The sequence below is a fragment of the Molossus molossus genome, unplaced genomic scaffold (genome assembly GCF_014108415.1).
Source record: "Molossus molossus isolate mMolMol1 unplaced genomic scaffold, mMolMol1.p scaffold_m16_p_5, whole genome shotgun sequence".
NCBI lineage: Eukaryota > Metazoa > Chordata > Mammalia > Chiroptera > Molossidae > Molossus > Molossus molossus.
Window position 1 is genome coordinate 36,878,372 of NW_023425388.1, and position 25,679 is coordinate 36,904,050.

The 25,679-nt window shown below is 36.8% G+C and overlaps 1 protein-coding gene across 8 annotated transcripts in view; it reads right to left on the bottom strand.

The window, feature by feature from the left end:
- The window catches only part of PHC3 (polyhomeotic homolog 3), an 87,533-nt gene that overhangs the window by 54,744 nt on the left and 7,110 nt on the right, over positions 1–25,679 (bottom strand). For all 8 annotated transcript variants that reach the window (XR_004956838.1, XR_004956839.1, XR_004956840.1 and 5 more), the window contains exons 3-6: positions 22,579–22,734; positions 21,395–21,472; positions 4,204–4,362; positions 1,524–1,622 (exon numbers count right to left, since the gene is read on the bottom strand). Coding sequence is in view for 5 of the 8 variants with exons in the window: in XM_036243582.1 (XP_036099475.1) it covers positions 1,524–1,622; positions 4,204–4,362; positions 21,395–21,472; positions 22,579–22,734 (492 nt within the window). In the remaining 3 variants the exon portion in view is untranslated. The remainder of the gene's footprint in view (positions 1–1,523; positions 1,623–4,203; positions 4,363–21,394; positions 21,473–22,578; positions 22,735–25,679) is intronic.

Consider the following 25,679-nt stretch of genomic DNA (forward strand, 5'->3'; position numbering starts at 1 on the left):
CATGTTTACCAACTTTACTGAGGTATAACTTACATACAATAAAATGAATGAACCAGTTCAGTGAGTTTTGACATATGTATAGAACATATTACTACCACTCCAGTCAAGATACAGAACATTCCCATCACCCAGAAAGTTGGCTCATGCCCCTTCCAAGTCAATCTTCTCCACCTTCTGCCCCAGGTACCACCAATCCAATTTTTTTCACTATAGGTTAGTTTTGCCTGTTTGGGAATTTCATATAAATGAAATCACAGAGTATGTATTATCTGTTGTTTGGCTTCTTCTGCTAATTATGATGTTTCTGAGGTACAGCAATTGTTGTTTTTCTTTGTTATTTCTGAGTAATATCCCACAATTTGTTTATCCATTCACCAGTTAAAGAACATTGGTTGTTTCTGGTTTGGGGCTATTCTGAATAGTGCTATGAACATCCACTCACATATCTTTATGTGGATATATGTTTTCAAATCTTTCACAGTAAATACCTAGAAATAAAATTGCTGGGTCATATGTTTAAATTTATAAGGAACTGATAAACTGTTTTTTTAGTGGCTGTACCACTTTACACTCTCATCAGCAATGTATGAGAATATGGCTGCTCCACATTCTCAAGAATCAGTCTCCTTCATTTAGCCATTCCAGTGAATGTATAGTGATAATCATTGTGTTTTGGATTTGCATTTATATAATGATGAATAATATTTAGTATTTTTTTCATGTGCTTATATATATCTTTTATATATCTTCTTTTGTGAAGTGTTCAAATCTTTTCCCCAATTTTAAATGAATTGCTCAAGATATTATTAGAGTTGTAAACACACTTTGCATATTCTGAATATAAGAACTTTGTCACATATATGTATTGTGAACATTTTCCCTTATTCTGTGACTTGCCTCTTCATTTTCGTAACAATGTCATTTGAAGAACAGTTTTTAATTTTAATAAAGTCCAATTTATTTTATTTTATGGGTGGTGTTTTTGTGACCTAAGAAAGCTTACTCCACCCTAGAGTTGTGAAGATATTCCCTATGTTTTCTTCTACAGGTTTTATAGTTTTAGCTGTTACCTTAGGTATACATTCTACTTCTATTTTATTTTTGTGAATGGTGTGAGGAGAAAATTAAAGTTCACTTTTTCCATAGTACCAAACAAAGTAATATTTTATTCAATTTTTAAATTGAAAATTTATCCAATTTAATTCATTTTTAATCTTAAAATCCATCCTGACTTAGTTATTACATAACTGCTTACAAAGGAATCTACACAAAAGAATATATCTCACATAACAAGAAATAAATCTGCTTTAGAATAAAACTAAACACAATGTCATAGCAAAAACTCATTTTCGCTAATGTCAATTTCTATAGAAGAAAAACAATTTTCTAGAAGTTCGTATTGTTTTATTAAATTTCAATCTGAAATGTGTAACAAAGAGTAAAACCATCAGTAACTTAAACACCAATGTATGTGTCTGAACAGCAGACCTCGAGTACCACATTATGAAGCTAGACAAGCTCACCTGAGTAGCTGCAGACTGACAGGAAGATGACGATGACGACGAGACAACAGGAATGTCAGACTGTACAGCAGCCACAGTGGTAGCGGGTGTGAAAATCAGCTGTACAGACAAAAAAACCAAAAAAAAATACCCTAAGACAAAAGAACATGTCTCACACACAATGTATAGCAGGCAAGGGAGACTGAATTTGTGACAGAAAGACAATGCAGTTTAGGACTGCCTCCTAAGCAAAAGGGTTTTACATGACAGAGAGAAGTTTCTGATAGAGAACTAAAAAAAAAAAAAAAAATTATAAACATTTTTGAAACAGCACATGATTCTGATGAGTAGAAAAATAAATAATTGCTGAAAAAAGAATGCATATTTCAGTAATATGATATTTTCATAGCAAATTTTGTCCCAAATAAGCTATTATACTTAGATTTCTCCCAACTCAAAACTACTGTGGCAGGATTCCTAAAACATAAGTTATAATAGACAACCATAGTCACTATTCTTGAATACAAATTAAAGTGAGAAACATGAAAAGAAACCTCAAAAGGTCTTTTCAGTCCTCTTTACCACAAAAGATAACTATATTTCGCTCAGCTACATAGGATCTATAGTACAAACCTAGGTTGCTCTTGATTTTAAAACATCTGTAAAGAAAAATTCATTCTAAATGTAAGTACTGGAACATGTCAGAATTCAACAACAAAATAGCCTTTAAAAAAAAAAAAAAGCTTCACATCAAAAAAAAATAATAATAATAATAAAGGAAGGAAAGACAAACTTGTTTTATTTACTAATATAATCACCATCTCTTTTCAACTTTTTTCAGTACTGAAACAAAATGCCGTTACTTTATTTATTTTTATTTTTTTGTTGTTGTTCAACACATGTTTATTTGTATACATATTGTGTCCCAGGTTACTGGAGTTAAGTAATTATTGGAATTAAAAGGTGAGAGTTTTAATTCATCAAACTACTCAAAACAGCTCATCTATAGGAGTTTAGTTTATAGGAAAACATGAACCTTAGACATTATCTTTTCAAACTACACATTTTGTAGCACAGGGAGCCAAGAGCAGAGAAGCTCAATGATTTGCCCAAGATAACCCAGCCAGTTACTGGCAGGAAGTTGACCCAGATCTCTTTACAGCTGTACTAAAACATGAGGAGAAGCAATGTAGTATGGGACCATGGTTTCAAATTTTGATTTAGCAGAGGCATGTTTTAAAAATCTTCAAAGAACTCCAATTTATAAAAGAAATCCAAGTGAAGTTTCTCGTGTTGAAAAGGAAGGGGGAACATGGCTCCCACCTTCTCAACGTCCTCCTCCTTCCCAAGGTGACTGTATTTTTAGCAAAATTAAATCAACATCAAACAGGCACAGACAAACTCAGGTTGGAGCCATTACTTTAACAAGGTAATACAATCCACTCAAAGATTATCCAATCCAACTCAGTAAATTATGACAGTTATTTCCAAGAATGTATAAATACTCTTTCAAAATTGCATCAAGTTATTCAGTTCCTCAAAAACCATTCCTGTTTAAATTAAAATGACCAATTAAGGGATCTTTTAAACTTCAGTTCTTTATAGTATATTAAACTTAAGTGACCTAAACAAAAAAGTATAACTTTCATGAGAAGTAAATTTCCAGTACAAACAGCTGAAAGCACTAAACCTAAAGAGATATTCTATTTAACTTGAACCATATGAAACTGCCAAGGGGTCAAAAATAGTCAAATTATAACCTTTCAAATGGTTCAGCGTAATTCTTAAGCATATTATTAATTACATAAAAGCTCATGGCAAAAAAACAAAAACAAAAAAAACCATACAGAATCTGTAAAAAAAGGTGAGTCATGTCATTGCTTCCTATCAGAAATATGATGGGGAACTCTTTCTTTGCAATTTTAGTGGAGATCTGGGGATCCAGATATATATTCAGTTCACTGGACAAGAAAAAAAGAAAGCATATGTATGCTAGGGTCAAAGTTTTTGTCTAGCTACCTACAAAGACAGAAAATAAATGTCAGCCAACTTCTTCATTCCTTAAGGAAGCTCAACAATTAAATTAGGAAATCAGAATAGCCAAATTAACATTCCTGTATTGATAAAAGTTCAAAGTGAGCTAAGACACACAAATCACCTCGCACATTTTGAGATGGGAATAACCAAAGCTAAGAATCATCTGGTAAATTACCAGAAATTCTAATCTAGATTTCAGAATATGCCACAATATAAATTCTAACTTATATTTGATAACCAAGTTTTTAACATTTCTAACTACTTTATCAAATCAAAGATTTGATACAATGATTTTATGTATCACTCTAAGTACCAATTATAATTGTGAGATGCCATCAATTTTAAAATGCTTCTCAGTTTCAGATGTTAAAATGTGAAAAAAAGTATGAAATCAATAAAATTTGATGTTAAAAAAATAATCACTCCTCTGTTATAGATCTGCCAGCTTCCCAATGTTGCTGATTACTATTTGATACACCACGAAGGCCTACCAATTAAAATGATTTTTCATGACATAAATGTATAAGAGTTGAGCACATACATGTAAAAAATTTGTTAAACATAACTTAAATATAAAAAATGACTCTTATTGCATCAAATCAAGAAACATTTTGATCTCTCTCAAGTCCTTAAACACTAAAAAATTTGGTAGCTCACATCTTACCATTTGAGCTCGGAGATACATTTGAGCTTGGCTTGCAGTTAGGGTAGGGGAGGTACTCCCTAGTAACATAGTCTGTTGGGTAATACTGCCGCTGGTAGAACTGGAAGCCTGGGAACGGCTTATTAACTGTGCAGGTGTAGGAGAAGTGGAGAGGTTGATCTAAGGAAGAAAACATATTAAGTCATAGGCTTCCATGTCACTGAATTTCACCAAGCTGCAGTTAGGCAATCAATAGTATATACAGTGGCTAAGGAATCTAAAAAAGAGGACTTCAACTTTGACAGACCTCCCTCACTTCTTTGGGAAATTATTTGCACAAATGCAAACAATAGCATTTACTGGTTAGTAATTAGAGCAATTTTGAAGGATATTTTCAATGTGTTTCAGTAAGATTCTAGTATCTTAAAATATCATTTTCACTACCTCCCAAAAAATAGGGCTAGTATTCCACTATTTTAATATTCCACATAATAACTTAAAACATTCAAATAAACAATTTACACTATTCTGTCAGATTCTGTCACGTTCTGAGGGATTTTTGAAGTGAAGAAAATTAAAACACAGATAATCCATTCATATACATAAAAACATACATGCAACATATAATTAGTGTAACATTCTCCTTCAAAAGCTCTCGGAAAAGAAGAAACTACAATTGCTACTTATCAAGCAGAGGAAAAATCCTGAACACTGGTTACAAAATTAAATTATACACACTATTTTAAAGTTTATAACTACTGTTAAAGAATAAACTAGTGTATAGTCTATTTCTAGGATACATAAGAGACTAGTAACTGGTTGTATCTGTGAAGGCAAACTGGGTGGAATAAGTAGGGAACAGGGCAAAGGGAGACCTGTATACCCTTTTTTATCTTTCCAATTTCATACCATATTCATGTATTATCCATTTGAAAAATAATATATGTGTGTATTTTTTAATCCTCATCTGAGGATATATGTTTATTAGTATTGTTGATTTTAGAGAGAGAGGAATAGGGGGAGAGAGACACAGAACATGGATCAGTTGCCTCCCATACTGTCCCCAACTGGAAATCGAACTCACAACCTTGGTATGTGCCCTGACCAGGAATTGAACCCACAACCTTTTGGTGTATGGGATGACGGTCCAACCAACTGAGCCACCAGGCCAAGTCTAAATAATATTTTTAATGAGAATAATATAATCCAATCTCAAATCCTTTTTCTGGACAAAGCAGTGAATAAAATTAAGAAATAAATTAAGAAATCGTTTATTAGACTTTTGATTCAAGCAACAAGGCAGACTGGATTCATATATACATGTGTCCAAATACACTCATTGAAAAGCTAAATCAACATAACAAATTCATATATTTTAAAAATTCATATATTTAAAAAATTTTAAAAAGGAGAGCCCTGCCCTGGCCAGTCTGGCTCAACAGTTAGGGTGTTGGCCCGAGGACCAGAGTCGCGAGTTTGATTCTAGTCAAGGGCATGTACCTCGGTTGTGGCTCAGTCCCCAGCCCTGGTAGGGATCATGCAGGAGGCAACCAGTTGATGTGTGTTTCATGTCGATGTCGATGTCTCTCTCTCTCTCTCTCACTCTCTCTCTCTCCCTCCTCCCCCCTCCCACTGTATCTCAGGATACATGGAAAAATATCTTCGGGTGAGAATTAAAAAAAAAATGAGTATCCCTAGCCAAGTGACTCAGTTGGTTGGAGCGTTGTCTCATACACGAAAAGGTTGAGTGTTCATACCCAGTTGGGGCAAATATGGGAGGCAACTGATCAATGTTTCTCTCTCTCTCTCCCTTCCCTTTCCTCTCTCTCTACAATCAATAAACATATCCTAGGGTAAAGATTTAAAAAAAGGAGGGGGAGCCCTGGCCGGTTTGGCTCAGCGGTTAGAGCGTCGGCCTGCGGTCCTGAGAGACCCCGGTTCGGTTCCCGCTAAGGGCGCGTACCTCGGTTGCAGTTTGTCCCCGGCCCTGGTCGGTTGTGCGGGTGGCAGCCACTCGATGTGTCCCTTTCACATCGATGTATCTCTCTCTCTCTGTTCTTCTCTCTCCCTCCCACTCTACCTGAACAAAAAATGGAAAAATGTCCTCGGGTGAGGATAAAAAATAAAAAATAAAAATAAATAAATAAATAAAAAATAAAAAAAGGAGGGGGAAATTTCTGGGTGCCAGAAAAGAATAAATCCAAAGGTGTAAAGTTCCAGCTGACACCAAGGTAGTCTAGGGGGATACTGGCCTACAAATATAGAAGACCTGATTTTGAACCTATTTCAGGGATAGTAAAACCCCTATTTTGAGCCGAGATCCTCAAAGGGGCTGCTCAGTATGTGAAAAGGGAGCTGCAGAAGCTCCACCTATACACCCTGAGAAACAGCGAGGCAGTTTGCCATCTGTCCTGTTCCCAGTGTAGAGAGAGAGGCTCCTATGAAAATCAAAACCAAGGCGTGCACCATGTGGGGGTACAGAATAAAAATGTACACTACCTGTACAGTTTCATAATCCATCCCAAACATTAGCATTTGCACTAGTCCAGGGCATTTGTTAAACTGAACAAGTGAATGGAGGAAGTTGAGTGAAGATTATAGAGGAGGACTTCTCTGTACTATTTTTGTAACTTCATATATGAGTCTACAATTTTAAAATAAAATTGAAATTTTAAACTGTAAGAGGGTATACACGGGTTAGTTAATTGATTCTCTAAATTTAGCTGTATCTTTCAAGTCTTTATTTTAATAAAATACTTAAACCTGTAATTCACTACATAAACACAATATAATATACAGAATTAGTCTGCAATCTGAATTTTACTCCTCGCACACTACCAAAACCCCATTAGCAATAATCAGTGTCCTCTCTGACACATTCAGTGAATTGTTTTCAGACTATTCCTTCTCGACCTTCTTTCTGACCCATCTTCAAAGGGTTCATGCTTTGTCCTCAACACTTTTGTTCTTAAATTTCTAAATTATCACATCTATTTCCACAGTTTCAAAAATTTTTAAATCATGGTTACTCTCAATCCATGATGCCAAACTCTTATTCTGAGCTCCAGATCCAAATACCTACAGAACACATCTTACTGGATGTCTCTTACCAACTCAAAATGAACATGTTCAAACACCAAACTCACTATTATTCCTTCCTAAACTAGCTTTTTCTCAAATGACCACCAGCATCTTTTAAAATCCCCCAAAAGAGATCATCTGGGAGTCATCCTGATTCTTCCCTCTCCTTAACCACACATGTATCTTATTGATTCTACACCTTTATTCTCATTTTCATTTTGATTTTTAATCACTTACAGAGTCTGGGCTCATGGCACTTCCACCTAGATTTCTTTAGCAGCTGCAAATTGATCCCCCCTACCTAGAATCTGGCCTGCTCTTCCTTGCCAGATAATCTTTCCCTGATTTTATTAATATTAATTAACCATTTATAAACCTCCTATATAACATCAACTTCCCCCGACTCTAGCATCATGTCCTCCCACTTTTCTATACAAAACCTTTACATATGCCATATGAAACTATTTGCAACATGATGATTTCTCAGGCCTCTATGACCCTGGTAACAATGTTCTGGACTAGACTGACTATCCCCCTACCCCCAAGCCTCACCTCCCTCCATCTATGTAGTGAACAAAAACTCCCTCTCAAAATCTTCAGCTCTAATAAGCTTTATCAGGCATCCCTACATCCCATAGTAAAACTATTTCCCCACTTTTTTGTCTAACTATAATCTTCTATATACCCTGGTATATACTTCTACCCTTCTAAATAAGAATTTATTTAAGGATGGGGACCGTGTTTTATTCATCTTCATATATCCAAAAAGTGCCTTCATCTAATAATACATTAAGTTAATAAATGCAATGTTATTTTAAGGCATACTTTAGAGTTTTGATGTAATACATAAGCCCATCACAAAGAGCATGAGTGTATGAGGGAGAGAGAGAGACACAGTAATTTTGGTATAGCCCCTAACAAAGCAGAGTAAAAATGTAGAGAGTGTGGTGATATTAGTTCAACTCTATTTTTATGTGATATATATATATATATATATATATATATATATAAAATAAATTTTTAAAAAATCCTCATCCAAGGATATTTTTTTCTATTTATCTGCAGATAGCATGGGAGGGAGATAGAGGGAAGGAGAGAGAAAGAGAGAGAAATATCGACGTGAGAGGGACACATTGACTGGTTGCCTCCTGTAAGACCCCGACCAAGGCTGGGGACTAACCAAAACCGAGGTATGAACCCTTGACCAGAAACGAACCTGCGACTCATTGGTCCACAAGCCAATGCTCTACTGCTGAGCCAAACCGGCCATGGCATAATAAATTATTAATAATCCCCCCAAAACATAATCTTTTCTATATCACTTACAAATAGATATTTTGGATAAAGCCTTGCTCCAAAGATTAAGTCACTTAGCAGTGTAAAACTGATCCAGGCTTTTCTTGACTCAAGTATTTTGGCATTCAGGGGGCTTTTCTATACCTTGAAAGCTCAATAATTTGGGTCACTCTGCAGTAATAATGCCTTGGCAATTTTTTTTTTTAACATGGAATTGAGAGAGACACATCAACTGGATGCCTCCCGCATGACCTGGACCAGGGCAGGGGACAAACCGCAACCGAAGTAACGTGCCCTTGACCGAAATCAAACCCTCGACTCATTGGTCCGTGAGCCAAGGCTCTAACCACTGAGAAAACTGGCCACGACTGCCTTGGTAATTTTTGTCAATCAGTGATGGGAGAGGAGGAAGAGAGAGGCTAACTGACTCTGGTAAGCACAGACCACACACTCCTTAAACAAAAACATACCAAAAGTCTTTTTAAAAAATGACTGGCTGATAGCTAAAATGCCTGAGTACTCTTTAAGGAAGTAGAACACAAAGTACAGATAGAACATTTTTATTTTTCTTAAAAAAGAAAAAAAGGAAGTAAGAAAACTACTAGTTACTTCCTAACCACCTGCATTGCATTCCACTTTGTCTAAGTTGTGAGATCTAAGAACAAATAGTATGTTTATTTTTAAGTTCCATATAGCAAATAACATGTCAGGCAATGTCTACTAATGAATGCCCAACCCATGAGAGTAAGTAGATCAGAACTCACCTCGGCAAGAAGTCCATCTCCACATTTGGCCTAAAAGAAACTTTCCTTCCTTTCCATAGCTGATAAGGCTCTCTTCTATTTTCTGCTGACCTGAGCCACATGCCCTTAACAGTTTCCATTATTTTCTGTCAATTACATCCCAACACTCCAAGTCCCTTTCACTTTAAAACCTTGGCCACTTCTGGCACTTACATACCTCAAGCTCCAGACTTCACAAAGGAATTTATTGCTTAAGTCCTATTACTGGAGGCTCTCGTCCCACTGGCACTAATTCCAAGAGTCACCAGAGAAAATAAAGTCTGCTAAGAAAAGCCATTTAACTCCCAACTACCTCTTGGTGTCCCCAAAAAGAGATTACACAGGGTTTCTGGCCCAGAGTACTCTCTAGAGCCAAAGTGCATTTGAGAGCCACTACTGACATTTGACTGATCGGAATCAATTAAGTGTATCTTCAGGGAGACACAGATATTAAAAGAATGATGTATACCTATATTATATGGAATGAAATATCTTAATGATCCACTGTTAAGTGAAAAAACTGCAGAACAACATGTAGTATAATCTTACTTATATAATTACATACAAATGCCTGTGTGTGTGTATACAGGATGTCCAGATTCTTCTATTAATTTTGAAAATAAAATGCACTTTAATAAACACTGGCTTTATAATTATTCAAAGTTGTATATACATTTTTAGGACACCTTACACATACACATACAAATTACATATGAGAAGAACATGTTGAGAGAAAAGTGACTGCACTGTATACTGTTTAGACACACAATAATGCATAGCGTGGTCCCCCCTTACCCATGGTTTTGCTTTACCAAAAGTAGTCCAAAAATATTAAATGTAAAATTCAATAAACAATTTATAAGTTTTAAACTGTGTGTCATTCTGAGTAGCATGATGAAATCTTGCACCACCCTGCACCATCCTGCTCCATCCCACCTGGGATATGAATCATCCCTTTGTCCAGCATATACACACTGTATACAATACCTGCCCATTAGTCACTTAGTAGCAGTCTTGGCTATCAGATCGACTGTCATAGTATTGAAGTGCTTGGTTCAAGTGACTCTTTTTTTAAAATATGTTTTTATTGAGAAAAAAAGGGAGAGAGAGATAGAAATATTGATGTGAGAAAGAAACATCAATCTGTAAAGTAAAATAAAAAATGTATTATTTCCTATTAATAATTATGAATGGTGCCAGGTGGGTAATGGAAATATTGGGGGGAACACGTTGTAAAGTATATTCTTGTCTAACCACTATGCTGTATATCTGACACTAATGCAAAATAATATTGAATATAAACTGCAATTAAAAAAATTAAATATGCCCGGCCGGTGTGGCTCAGTGGTTGAGCATCAATCCATGCACCAAAAGGTCACCGGTTCAATTCCTGGTCAGGGCACATGCCCAGGTTGTGGGCCAAATCCTCAGTGGGGGGCATGCAATGTTCTTGTTCATCGATGTTTCTATCTCTCTCCTTCCGCCTTCCTCTCTCTCTAAAATCAAAAAAGGAAAAAAAAATTCTTTTAAATAAATAAAATATTTTATCCGTCACAGAAAAACAGGATACTGTAAAAAAAGAATAAGAAAATGTTCTCAGCCCTGGCTGGTTAGGCCCAGCGGTTAGAGCATCAGCTTGCGGTCCAGGGAGACCCGGGTTCGGTTTCTGCTAGGGGCACGTACCTCTGTTGCAGTTTGTCCCTGGCCCTGGTTGGGTCGTGCGGGTGGCAACCACTCGATGTGTCCCTTTCACATCAATGTTTTTTTCTCTCTCTCTCCCTCCTACTCTATCTGAACAAAATATGGAAAAATGTCCTTGGGTGAGGATTAAAAAAAAAAAAAGGAAAATGTTCTTAGAAATTGGAAATACAATGGCTGAACTAATTTTTTTTAATACAAAAGGAAAAAGTTTTTTTAAAAGGCTAAGGAACAACCCACAACAGAATGAAAGGATAAAGACAGAAAATGAGTACAAAGTTAAAAGAAATAAAGAACCTATCCAGAAAGATCAACATCCAACTAAGAAGTTCCAAAAAGAGAGAAAACAGAAGGAAATAAAATGTTTAAAACTTTTTTTATTTCATATACATGAACACTAAACACCTAGTTTTCACATTAATAGGATCCAACAAGTATCCTGACATCTAAATACATCCTCATGAGCCCTGGCCTGTTCGGCTCAGCGGTTAGAGCACCAGCCCCCGGACCAGAGAGTCCCAGGTTCGGTTCCCGCTAAGGGCACATACGTCGGTTGCAGTTTGTCCCCAGCCCAGGATGGGGTCGTGAGGGTGGCGACCAGTCGATGTGTCTCTCTCACATCGATGTTTCTCTCTCTCTCTTCCTCCCTCTCTCCCTCCCGCTCTATCTGAAGATCAATGCAAAAATGTCCTCTGGTGAGGATATAAATGAATGAATGAATGAATGAATGAATGAATACATCCTCATGAAAATCCAAAAAACTAAAGAAAACAGGCAAACCTAAAAGACTTTCAGAAAGAACCAATTATCCCAGAAGAATGATAATGAGACATAACATCAGCCTTTTCTTCAGCAATACTAAAATTTTGAAAGAAATGGACCTTGCTTTCAAATTTCCTAAGAAAAATTATTTTCAATGTTGAACATAATTATTTAAAAAGGTGTGGGGAGAAAATTTTCAGGCCTATAAAAATTCCAAATTTATCTTCCATGTACTCTTTATAGGTAGTTACTAAAAGATTCTCCAGTAAAAAAAAAAAACAAAAACTTATCACAATGTTCTCTGACTACTTACATTTCTTTTTTTTTTTTTTTATCTTCACCCGAGGACCTTTTTGCATTTATCTTCAGATAGAGCGGGAGGGAGAAAGGAAGGAAGAGAGAGAGAGAAACATCAATGTGAGAGAGACACATTGACTGGTTGCCACCCCATGACCCCAACTGGGGCCGGGGACAAACTGCAACTTAGCGGGAACCGAACCTGGGACTCTCTGTTCCGCGGGTTGACGCTCTAACCGCTGAGCCAAACCAGCCAGGGTGACTATTTACATTTCTGTATCCTGTAACCCACTGTACACTAAAACTTTTGTTTACTTTAAATCCTTGACACTGAATGACTGGCACCGAGTTGACATTCATACAATAAGTACTGCCCTGGCTGGTTTGACTCAGTGGTTAGAGCGTTGGCCCGTGGACCAGAGTCCCAGGTTCGGTTCCTGCTAAGGGCATGTACCTTGGTTGCAGTTTGTCCCTGGCCAAGCTGGGGTCATGTGGGTGGCAACCAGTCGATGTGTCTCTCTCACATCAATGTTTCTCTCTCTTCCTCCCTCTCTCCCTCCCACTCTATCTGAAGATAAATGCAAAAATGTTCTCCAGTGAGGATAAATTTAAAAAATTAAAAAAAAATAAGGAAGTACTGGCACAGACTACTCCCATGAGCAAGGGAGACTAACAAAGAATCCCATGCAGGGATGAATTCCAGAAACTAAGCACTGATGTTTCAATATCATGAGTTCATTATGAGTCCTCTTCTTGGCAAATTCTACATATTTTTTAAAGCTCAGCTTAAGTCCCATAGAAGAAGCCTTCCCTAACTACTACAATCCCCAAAGACTTCTTTCGTGTTAACTTCCATGGCATTTACCACTAAATTATATTCAGTTATGTTGTTTAGTCTTTGATATGTCTTAGGCATAGTTCTTCAAATGCATATTACTGTCCCTGAAGGAAGGAACTTTGACTCATTTGTCCCAGGACAACTAACACAATGTTAGACAACAGATAGATAGCACCTGCTAATTGGGTGTCTGCCTATAACTGGCAACAAAAGAATCTCATCACTGGGATAAGGGTATACATTCTCTTCCATAACACAATATCAGGCAATCAGAATATATCCTAGAATGATTCTCTGCATTGCAGATAATCCACTTTCAATAATTAAGCATTAAAATTAATATTATGCATTACATAGTCTAGTTGGTAATAACTCTTATAACTTCAACTTTCAACAAAAATGTATTATGCACCTACTGTGTGACAGTGCTTTTATAATACATATAAAGAAACAGTTAATATATAGAGGACCCATACAACTCAAAAAAAGGAAGACAAAGAATACAAGTAAAAAATAGGCAGAGGCCCTGGCCAGTTTGGCTCAGCGGTTAGAGCGTCGGCCTGCGGTCTGGAGAGACCCGGGTTCGGTTCCCACTAAGGGCACGTACTTCGGTTGCAGTTTGTCCCCGGCCCTGGTTGGTCGTGCGGGTGGCAGCCACTTGATGTGTCCCTTCACATCGATGTTTCTCTCTCTCCCTCCCACTCTATCTGTACAAAAAGTGGAAAAGTATCCTCGGGTGAGGATAACAAAAAAAAAAAAAAAAAAATAGGCAGAGGACCTAAACAAACACCTCTCCAAACAGGATATATAAATAGCCAAGAGACATATGAAAAAATGCTCAACATCACTAATCATCAGAGTGATGCAAACTGAAACAACTATGAGGTATCACCTCACACCTGCCAGAATGACTGCCATCAACAAATTCTCAAACAAGTGCTGGTGAGGGTGTGGAGAAAAGGGGACTCCAGTACACTACTGGTGGGAATGCAGACTGGTACAGCCACTAATGGAAAACAATATGGTGTTTCCTCAAAAAATTAAAAATGGAACTGCCATTTGACCCAGTGATTCCACTTCTAGAAATATATCCTAAGAAGTCTGAAATACCAATAAGAAAGAATATATGTACCCCTATGTTCATAGCAGCACTATTTACAATCACTAAGATCTGGAAACAACCCAAGTGTCCATCAGTAGATGAGTGGATAAAAAAGTTGTGGTACATATACACAATGGAATACTATGCAGCTGTAAGAAAGAAAGATCTCTTATCCTTTGAGAGGACATGGAGGGACCTGGAGAGTATTATGCTAAGTGAAACAAGCCAATCAGAGAAAGACAAATATCACATGATTTCACTTATTTGTGGAATATAATGAACAATACAAGCTGATGAACAAAATAGACCCAGAGACATAGAAGTAGGGTACAGACTGACAAACTTTGGGAGAGGGAAAAGATAAACCACAGAACTTATATGCATGTATGCATAACCAATGGACATAGACACCAATGCTGGGGGGTCGGGGAGATAAGGAGGAGGGTGTCAATGGGGGAAAAAGGAGAAACATCTATAACAAAAATAAATTTAAAAAAAGAAAGAAAGAAATATTTAAGAAACTCTGACAGAATCTTGGATCAACATCTAAAGTACTGGTTCTCAAACATTTTTGTTGTTGTTAACCCTCAACCAAGGATATTTTTTCATTGATTATTTCAGATAGAGTGGAAGGGAGGGAGAGAAAGAAAGAAAGAAACATCAATGTGAGAGAAACACATCAACTGGTTGCCTAACACAAAATCCCAACCCAGGCCAGGGATCGAACCTGCAACCCAGCTACATGCCCTTGACCAGGAATTGAACCCGTGACCCTTTGGTCTGTAGGCTCTCTTAACCACTGAGAAAACAGTCAGGCCCCAAACTTTTTGTAACAGAAACCTTTCTTTAAATGCAATCTTACTCAGCCCAGCCAGTGTGGCTCAGTGGTTGAGTGTCAACCCATGCACAAAGAGGTGGGCTGATTTGATTCCTGGTCAAGGCACATGCCCAGGTTATGGTCCTGATCCTCAGTAGGGGGTGTGCAGGAGGCAACCAATTGATGTTCTCTTTCATCGATGTTTTTATCTCTCTCTCCCTCTCCCTTTTTCACTCTCTAAAATCAATGAAGAAAAAAAAATTATTTTAAATAAAAATAATAAAAATAAAAGAATAAATGCAATCTTACTCAAAACTCTCAGAGCCCCATCTATTTGAGTCTGCTGGGGCTGCCATAAAAAGGTACCTTAAACAACAGAAATTTATTTCTCATAGTTCTAGAGACTGCGAAGTCCAAGATCAAGATGCCAGCCAGTTAAGTTTCTAGTAAGAGTTCTCTTGCTGGCTTGCAGATGGCAGCCTTCTCACTGTGTCCTCCCATAGCAGAGAAAGAGAGAGAGATCTCTGGTGTCTCTTCCTCTTTCATGAGGACACCAGGTCTATTGGATCAGGGATCACTCTTATGACCTCGTTGAAACTTAATCACCCCCTTAAAGGCTCTATTTCCAATACAGTCACATGGAGGTGGTTTAGGACTTCAACATAAGAATTTTGGGGCCTGGCCAATGTGGCTCAGTGGTTGAGCGTCGACCCATGCACCAAGAGGTCACCGGTTCAATTTCCAGTCAGGGCACATGCCCAGGGTGTGAGCCAAATGCCCAGTAGGGGGCATGCAGGAGGGAGCCAATCAATGTCCTCTCGTAGATGTATCTTTCTCTCTCCCTCTCTCTCTCTAAAATCAATAAAGGAAAAAATAAAAAAAGAATTTTGGGGAAATGCAATTCAGTGTATATTATCATCATCTGCATTTTCTCCTTGACCTAGACCCAGAGATATCTGAATGAAAGACTAAAAAACCACCTAATTAGATACCTTAAGTTTACATTTTAAAAACTGGGGTACAAGAAAGTTAAATGACTTGCCCTAAGTCACATCACTAGTCAAGCACAGAATTAAGACTAGAACCCAGGTCCCTCACCTCCATTCTTCCAAAGTTTCTCTCATTGATATTACATAATTGGGAGCAAAGTCATGATCATGTACTCTTGTGAGTTGAATTTTCAATGAGATGCACAAGACATCAGTAATCATCAAACCTCCCACAGGAACTCCAAACTCATAAATCCATTGTCTACTCAACATCTACAGGTGGGTGTCTAATATGCATCACAAATTTAAAATGTCCAAACCAAACTCCTGATTTTCTTCTCCAACATCTGCTTTAGCAGATCCTTCCAGATGCTCAAGCAAAATACTACGGCATTATCCTCAACTCTTTGCCTCACACCTTTTATTCAATCAGCATATCCTGTTAGCTCTACTTCTAAAACATATCCAAATTTCTATAATAAAATATTGGAGAAAAAAATATTCAGAATCTAGCTAACCACTTCTCATCACACCTATTGTCACCATCATGGTACAAGTCACCAATAACTCTCTCTTGGATTATTACAAGAACCACTTAACTTGTTTCCCTGCTTCTTTCTACCTTCGCATCTCAGAACCTACTCTCAATGTTATAGTTAAAACCTGTGTGAGATCATGTCACTTCCCTATTGAAATAACTGTCCAATAGTTTCCAAACTCATTCCAAGCAAAACCCGAGGGTTTTATAATCTGTTAAGATCACAATGGTTTCTAACATCATCTCTAAATCATACTCTCACTTTCTCATTCCACTCCAGCCACACCACCCTCCTTTCTGTTGCTTGAGTATGTTTGCCTCTCTCACCATCCTTCAATTGCCATCTTTATTAGCAATGCTTTCCCTGACCACCCTAATTAAAATTAGCAAACTCACTCGTCCCATTCCTCTTCCTTGCTTTATTTTTCGCTATAGTACTTACCACCATCTGACATTTTATATACTAGTTTACTATTTTGTCTATTCCTAACTCCATAAAGACAGAGATTTTGTCTGTTGTGTTGCTGCATTCTCAGCACCTAGAAGGGTGTCTGGCACATATTAAATGCTCAGCAAATATTTGTTGAATGAATACTCATGTATGAATGTATAAATGAAGTCATAAAAATAACTGGGCTTCAAAAACTCATGTTGTTTAGCATCAAAACCAGAAAACTATCAAAAATAAGGTTTTTCCCTTTTGACAGAATAGTACAGTAAATTAAATTCAAAACATCTGGGATTAATGTAGACTCAGATTAACAACAAAGGGAAAGAGAATGAGATACAAACAGCCCTGGAGTCATGTAGAGACTTATGATTGCAATTTCCAGCCACATAATCCTTTCCAGCTGAAAATGCCCAAACACATAGAAGAGAAAGTATATAAAATAAGGGCACTTCATTTACATAAAAATAAATAAAAGTAACCATAGGCCTATCTATTTACATTTATGTATAGAAACACACAGTAATACGATAGGAAAGCTTCACACAAACTTTGCCAGGACAAAAGGGACTACTGAAAAGGGAGTGTCACTTTTATTCTATACATTTGTATTTTCCGTCTCTTAGACAATGAGAGTATATTCATATTTTATTTAGGCAATATAAAAATAAAATAAAGCTCTTCAATCTACTTCCTCAGAGATAACTACTGATAAACAGTTTATTGTGAATTATAGATTTTCTCCTGCATAATCAGATATATAGATATTAACTTTTAAAAAATAAGTTAAATGACAGGAATTCTGTTGCCAGGAAGATGGAAGAGACACACTTTTCCCTATTTCTCCTCTTAAGTATTACTAAAAACCCTACGTTACATATAAAATAAACATAAGACAATCCAAAAAGGTGGAGAAAAGCAGATTGGTTAGAGACCTCAAGACCCAGCAAACAATGTAGTTGTGAGCTCTGTGGGTTTCTTTTTGTCCTATATAACCCAAACTTAGAGCTAAAGAAGTCAGTAACACTGAAACACCAGTGAGCGCAGACGAAGGACTGGGAAAAAGAGTCTAGCAGATGAAGGACTGGGAAAGAGAGTCTAGCAACACAGGAAACTTTAAAAAAAATAATTGCTCTACTTCAGCCAAATACCACAGAAAACATTGCAGCCCCATCCACACCCATACCAGCAAAGACCTCGCCAGGCTGTAATAAGGCACCCCAATCCCCCTAATCCCTCGAAAGGGTAGTGTCAGCGAAGGCTAGGTAGAGAGCCAGAACTTTCATCCCAGCCAGGTAGTAATAGACCACCACAACAAACACACCTGATCCCTGCAGAATCAGTGGAGACCATGTGGGAAGAGTAAAGGGCAGTCCTATCCCTGCCAACCAGGAAAGCATCAGTGGAGACCTGGTGAGGAGCCAGAACTCTCACCCCATACTCAGCAATTAGGAGGAGCACCCACTTGGGTGTCAATGGAGAACAAATGTGGAACCTGGACTTCTAACCCCGTATGGCAGTAAGGAGGTACACATGCTCCCTTTCAGAAGCCAGCTAAATTAGAAAGCTTAAATAAGATCCATAGTCTTGTCCTGGCAGGTTTGGTTCAGCGGTTAGAGCATCAGCCCAAGGACTGAAGGATCTCAGGTTTGATCCCCAGTCCCACTCAGGGTTGTGCAGGGGGCAACCAAATGATGTGTCTCTCTCATGTCAATGTTTCTCTCTCTCTCTCCCTCTCCCTCTCTCTCTTCCTTCTCTCCCTCCCTTCCTCCCTTCCACTCTACCTAAAAATCAATAAAAAAAAATCCTCAAGTAAGGATTATTTTTTTAAAAAATCCATAGTCTCATAACATAATACTGAAAACATCCGGGGTTTTTTTTTATTAAAAATGCCAATACCAGATGAAAGAGATTATAATGATCTGACAAAGATTTTAAAGCAGTTATCTTGAACAATCAGTTATGAGCCTGCCTGAAACAAATGAAAACTATACTCTCAGAAAAGAAATAGAAAATATAAAGAAGAACCAAATAAAAAGTTTAGAACAGAAAGAAAAATAAAATAACCTAAATAAATTAAATGAGATCATACTATACATTCTTGCTTTTTTTCATCTTAATACCTAATGAAAATCTAAGTCTCTCTGTAAATACACATAGAGCATTTTATTAACTAAAATATTCCATTGTATAAATTAACTATCATTTATTTAATTAATCCTCAATTAAAGGACATGTATATTGTTTATAATTTCTCACTGCTATAAACCATGCATATGTGCATAATTCTCTATATAATTTCTGCATAATTATCTCTCCTTTTTAGTAAGTGGCATCACTAAATCTGAGAGTGCCATGTGAAAGGGCATGCACAGTTTAATTTTTCATACACACTGCAAAATTGCTAGACTGCCACCTGACAGATCATTATGGTCACTACCTACAGATTTCTGCTACCATGCTCTGCCCCTCTTTTGGAGCTTGACCTAAATTTACTAAGCAAACTTGGGTATCATAATTTGAACTTCTAGTCAACTGACATGAGCTATGGCTCAATTGGGATAGAAAATAAAACAAACATGATATATTATTCCTTTTTTCTCCCTGGATATCCATTCTCCCTACGTACCTACTTCTTTTTCCTCACCAGCCACTCACAGGTTCTGGCAAACTTCATCTCACAAGGCTGCCTGATTTATGATAAGTAGCACTAATGTCATAAAAATTAAGCACAATCACTGGAATTGTAATTTCTGTGAAAGTCACATACATAAAATCATAATGAGAGAAAAATAGTTTAAAAGGATACCTTGTAAAGGGGAAATTTTTAAAAAACATTTATCTCTATGTTGTCTAATGTTATCCCAGTATTTCATGGAAGAATTTGTCTATAAGGTTTTTAACCAGCCCACAAAATGTTTACTAGCCCTTTCCTTAATTACCACTATATTAATTAAAGACAATATCTAACATCAAGAAGCCTTAACTATAGTATCAATGCTTAGGGCCATATTATATTACTTAGATTTTTCATTTTCTTCAGTCTAATATTTTCAAGTAATAAGTAACTTCTTTTTTAACTAATTTTATTTATGTTCCAGGATACTTCCCTTAGCTGAAGAAGTATAGCACAAGTTTACCTTCAATTCTTGGCGATCTACAACCTATTGTAGTTAATTTTACAAAGCATCAAAGTATTACCACACTGGATCATGGGAAAATAGCTAAAAAGGACATTATAAGGTTAATTCAATGGTTCTCAACCAGGGACAATTTTGTCCCTAGAAACATTAAGCAGTGCCTAGAGACATTTTTGGCTGTCACAATGGGGGAAGGAGGAGGGCGACAGTCCACTGATATTTAAGTGGATAGAAGCTAAGGATACTACTCAACATTCTATAATGTACAAGACAGCCCTCAAAACAAAGAATTATCTGGTCCATCCCTGGCAGGGTAGCTCAGTTGGTAAAAAGAGCACTGTCCTGATATGCCAGGTTCAATTCCTGGTCAGGGTGCATACAAGAATCAACCAATGAATGCATAAATAAGTAGAACAATGAATCAATGTTTTTCTTTCCCTTTTCCTCTCTCTCTCTAAAATTAATAAATAAAAATGTTTAAAAAAAAAAAAAGAATTATCTAGTCCAAAACACAGTGATGAGATTGAGAACTCTAGGACAACTGATGAAATTTTAATATACGCTACATTGAAGCAATGTTAAGTTTATTGAATTTGATCATTTTCATGTGGCTTCATAAAGGAACGACTTTGTTTCTAGTAAATATATATCAAAATATTTGGGAGTAAAGAAACATGTCTCAACTTACCCACAAATGATTCAAAAAAAGAGAATATATAAATATGTAGAGAGAGAAAACTGAATGATAATGCAATGAGTCAAAATGCTAACTGGTAAATCTGAGTAAATTTTTTATTCTTGCAATTTGAAATTGTATCAAAATAAAAAGTTAAACAAGTATTGCCATGCCTGTCAATTTCTTTTAGCCAGGAAACTTTGCACAATTTCCCAGTATATTATATATGTAATAGAGCAAACCAGCTTTCTTTGGCACCTTTCTCAAAAGAAATTACACTACCTTGAGTGGATAATAGTAAATTTGACCCAAATAACTCAAGTAAGTGTAAGCTGAAAAGTATAATTTCTAAAATGTGAATTTCACAGAAAAAGCTAGAAACATTTAGATGTCTAACAACGATATGACATATCACAGTAAATGCATGGCCTAATAGCCCTGGATTACATACTTCAGGCTTTCGATACATACTGAAAACTACAATCATTTAGAATCACAAAAGATCTGAATACAATCCATGGGAAAACATGTATAAAAAGTAATACAAAAATATTTTTAAGACTCAGATTTTCAGAAGTTTAACATTAGTTCTGAGTTCTTGAATCTTACAATTCTTATTTCTAGGTACTAGTTACTTAAACAGCATTTCCACAAATATACAATTAACAGCTTTGCAAATATTAAAAGTTTACTTTTGAAAAGCAATAATTAAAATTTTTAAATCCAGGAAAAAATTTAGGGCACTTACAGATGTCTGGGACATACTTGACTGTTGTGTGACACTTCCTGTGGGGGATGTAGATGGTCTTCCACTGGACAAACTTGCCTAAAATAATAAGATCTTTACAATATGTCTAGAAAAACCTGAAGTTAAAAACTTTCTGGTATCAGGCTACCACAAAACAGCAATAAAAGTTAAAATGTCTATGTATGACTCAATTCATTTCACAGTCAATATGGATTAATTCTGGCCAAACAGATTAAGAAAAAACTGAATGGTGGAAACAGAGGACCCAAAGGGTAATATTATTTTAATAGCTGCACTCATTGTTAATTTTACTCTACAGGCCTCTGTTGTCTTTGAAGTGGAATCACCAGTCCAACGTTACAAAAAAGAAACTGAAGCTATATCAAGTGCCAGTGGGTTTCAGTTTCCTAAATCATATCATGAACAGGATGTTATTTAAAATTACACTACCAAGAAAAAGCAACAACTGGGGATGTGACTACAATAGAAATAAAACTTTTTCAGGTTCTGTTAACTGAGATCCTCCTCTGGTAAGATTTAAGATTAAATTTCACACAGTTTTATTTAAATAAACAGAATAATAATGAATTTTTTTTAAAACATAGGCATTTAATCATAAAATAATCCTGTTATCAGTAGAAACAGTATGATTAGATTTTAGAAAGTACATATGCATATTTTTATACTGAAAATTTCCGGAAGGATACATATTAAAACTCGTATAGTAGCCAACTCTGAAACGTGGAAAACAGCAGTGGGTGTAGGAAAGAAATACTTCTACTTTACTGCTTATAAACAATTTTATACTGTTTGATATTTTTTAATAGTGTAAATTACTTGCATACTGAAAAAATACCCTTTTTTTATTAAAATGTAAATATAATTCATGTAACCCTAAGTATTCACTGTTGTACCTAGAATTTTACACACAAAATCATGATACTAGCATAGCATTTCTGAAATATAAAAAGCAGTGGGACAAAAAGTTAGCAACAGAGTAACATATAAAACATACCATTTTTTTTTTTTAATTAACTTCTATTTGGCAGCCATTACATTTCCCTAAGAAAAAATCATCACAATACATCTGAGAACTCTGAAATAATACCCAACTTATTTATTTCCCACAATTATCTGCAAATAATGTCAACTTTGGCCTCATTCTTCATTGTTTTCAGTCTCACCTGAACGGCAGCAAGGCTCTGAAGCTGGGAGCTGCTTAAGTGCTGCTGCTGAAGAGCTGCAGTGTGCAGCATTAAGTGCTGCTGTTGAGCTGCATACATTTGCTGAAGGTACTGAGCGGCTGAGCTCGGGGGGCGATGCAATGCCTGTTGAATTACCTGTGATAAATCAATTGAACCAACGTCAGACCATAATTGTAACCCTAATCTTTTTTTTTTTAATTTTTTAATTTTTTTTTTTAATCCTCACCGAGGACATTTTTGCATTTATCTTCAGATAGAGGGGGAGGGGAGAAGAGAGGAAGAGAAAGAGAAACATTGATGTGAGAGAGACACATGGAATGGTTGCCACCCACACGACCCCAACCAGGGCCGGGGACAAACTGCAACCAAGGTACAAGCCCTTAGCAGGAACTGAACCGAGGACCCTCTGTTCCATGGACTGACACTCTTAATCGCTGAGCCAAATCAGCCAGGGCTAATTTTTTTTCTTTATTGATTTTAAAGAGAGAGGGAGGGGGAGGGAGAGAGACAAACATTGATGAGAGAGAACATCGACTGGCCACCTCCTGCATGCTCCCCACTGGGGATTTGGCCCACAACGTGGGCATGTGCCCTGACTGGGAATCGAAACGGCGACGCTCAACCACTGAGCCATACAGGCTGGGCCATAACCTTAATCTTTTTTTTTTTTATCCTCACCCGAGGATATTTTTCCATTTTTTGTATAGATAGAGTGGGAGGGAGAGAGAGGAAGGGAGAGAGAGAGAAACATCGACGTGAAGGGACACATCGAGTGGCTGCCACCCGCACGACCAACCAGGGCTGGGGACAAACTGCAACCGAAGTACGTGCCCTTAGCGGGAACCAAACCCGGGTCTCTCCAGACTGCAGGCCGACGCTCTAACCGCTGAGCCAAACTGGCCAGGGCCATAACCTTAATCTTAACCATAAATAAAGTATTAAAAAAGTGACAGTTTAAAATTTCACTGCTTTAATATTAAACATCATCAAGCTTATTAATATAGTTCTTTCCTAATTACATATCACTAGGATTATACAAATTAAACCCGTACAAATTACCCAGTATAGTCAATTCACAAAAGAAAAAGGTCTAAACAAGCATTTCAAAAAATCTTCAGTTTCATTAGTAGATAAAACTTACAAATTAAAACAGAATACTATTTTCCAACTTTCAGATGGATAAAGATTTAAAAGAATACTACTATCAACTGAGGAAAAAGGTACTCTCATAAATGGTCATAAGAATGTAAATTGGTATAGGCGTTTTAAATAAAACATGGTAGAATTCAAGGCTGGGGTATAGAGAGGAGTATGTATAACCCTATAGCCATTATAAATAGTAATGCAGATCAGTGCTGTCCAACATAGTAGCCACTACCCACATGTGTCTCGTAAGCACTTACAATGTGGCTAGTACAGCTAAGGAATTAACTTTATAATTTTATTCAATTTTAATTTACATATAAATAGCCACATACAGCTAGTAACTACTGTACTAAAAGAATTCTGAAATATATTATAAGGTGAAAAAAGCAAGTTACTAAATAGTATATAGAGAAATATGCCTTTAAAAAAAAAATCCTCACCTGAGGGTATTTTTATTACTTATCTTCAGATAGAGTGGGAAGGATGGGGGGAGAGAGAGGGAGAGAGAGAAACATCAATGTGAGAGAGACACATCAACTGGCCGCCTCCTACAGGATCCTGACCAGGGCCAGGGACAAACTACAACTGAGGTACATGACCTTGATTTGGAATCGAACCCACGACTCATTGGTCTGTGGGCAAACATCTCTAACCACTGAACCAAACCGGCCAGGGTCAGAAAAATGTCTTTTTATGTTAAAAAGTTTGAAAGAATATTCAGGAAAACATTGAAAGACTATACCAACGGGTAACTGAATTAGAGGTGATATTTTTAGCCTATTGATTGTACTTCTCTTTAAATGTCTGAAAAAGTTTATAATGAATAGGTGTCATATTAATAATCACATAAAATTATAAAGCAATTTACTTTTAGAAAATTACTCATTACTTTTCAAATATAATTTTTCAAACATTTAAAAATGTTTTTTAAATGTCTGATTCCTTGTTTCAATTGTTTCAAATATTCTAATACAGTCATCCCTCACCACTTTGTGCTTTGACTTTGCGGCTTCACTCTATGGAGGTTTTTTTCAAATATATTCATTAAAAAGTTGATCAAGACAGTAAAAATGATACAGTGCATGCTCGATTGTCTGAGTCAATTATTCACTCCTGTATTACAATTACAATTAAAATTACTATACGTATGGACTGTAGGCCTATGTATTTGAGCACCCCTGCAAATCCTCCAATGCCAGGTGCAACCGTTCAACCATTCCTTGTGTGTGGGCAATAATTTTTTTCCAAAATATCAAGTGTGGTGAAACTAAGCCAATCAGAGCATGCTGTTCACATATTGGCTATCCTATCCTCTTCCCATCCTGGCCATTGATTGGCTCAGCCTCATGCAAGTTCATTTCTCTCATACACCCTTCTACATCACTATGCACCGGAAGCATCTTTGCTCTTGTGTTTGCGATTTATGTGAACTTTCATCTAAGCCTCATGATGGCTCCTAAACATGCTGCTTCTTCAAAGCCTTCTGATGACAAAACTAAGCGCCAGAGGAAGATGCTTACCATCCAGGAGAAGGTGAAACTCTTGGATATGATCAAAGATGGCAAGAAAATCATGGAGGTTACCCACCATTACGACTTGAATGAGTCTACCGTTCGCTCCATCCATAAAGATGAAAAGAACATCTGTGCAACGGCTACTGTCTCTTTCAACAAGGAAGCAAAGCGTGTCATGACAGGTCAAAATAAGTTCATAGTGAAAATGAAGTCAGCCCTAGCTTTTTGGATCAGCAACAGCCGCAAGAAAACCATTCCGTTGGATTCGCTGGTCATCCCGGGAGAACACGAGGCAGCTCTATCAGTGCTTTATGGTGGACGAACTTCAACCAGGACCCTCTTCTGCAATGTTCATGGATTTCACGGCAAGCAAGGGCTGGTTCAAGAAGTTCTAGAAAAGGTATCATCTGAAGAGTGTCG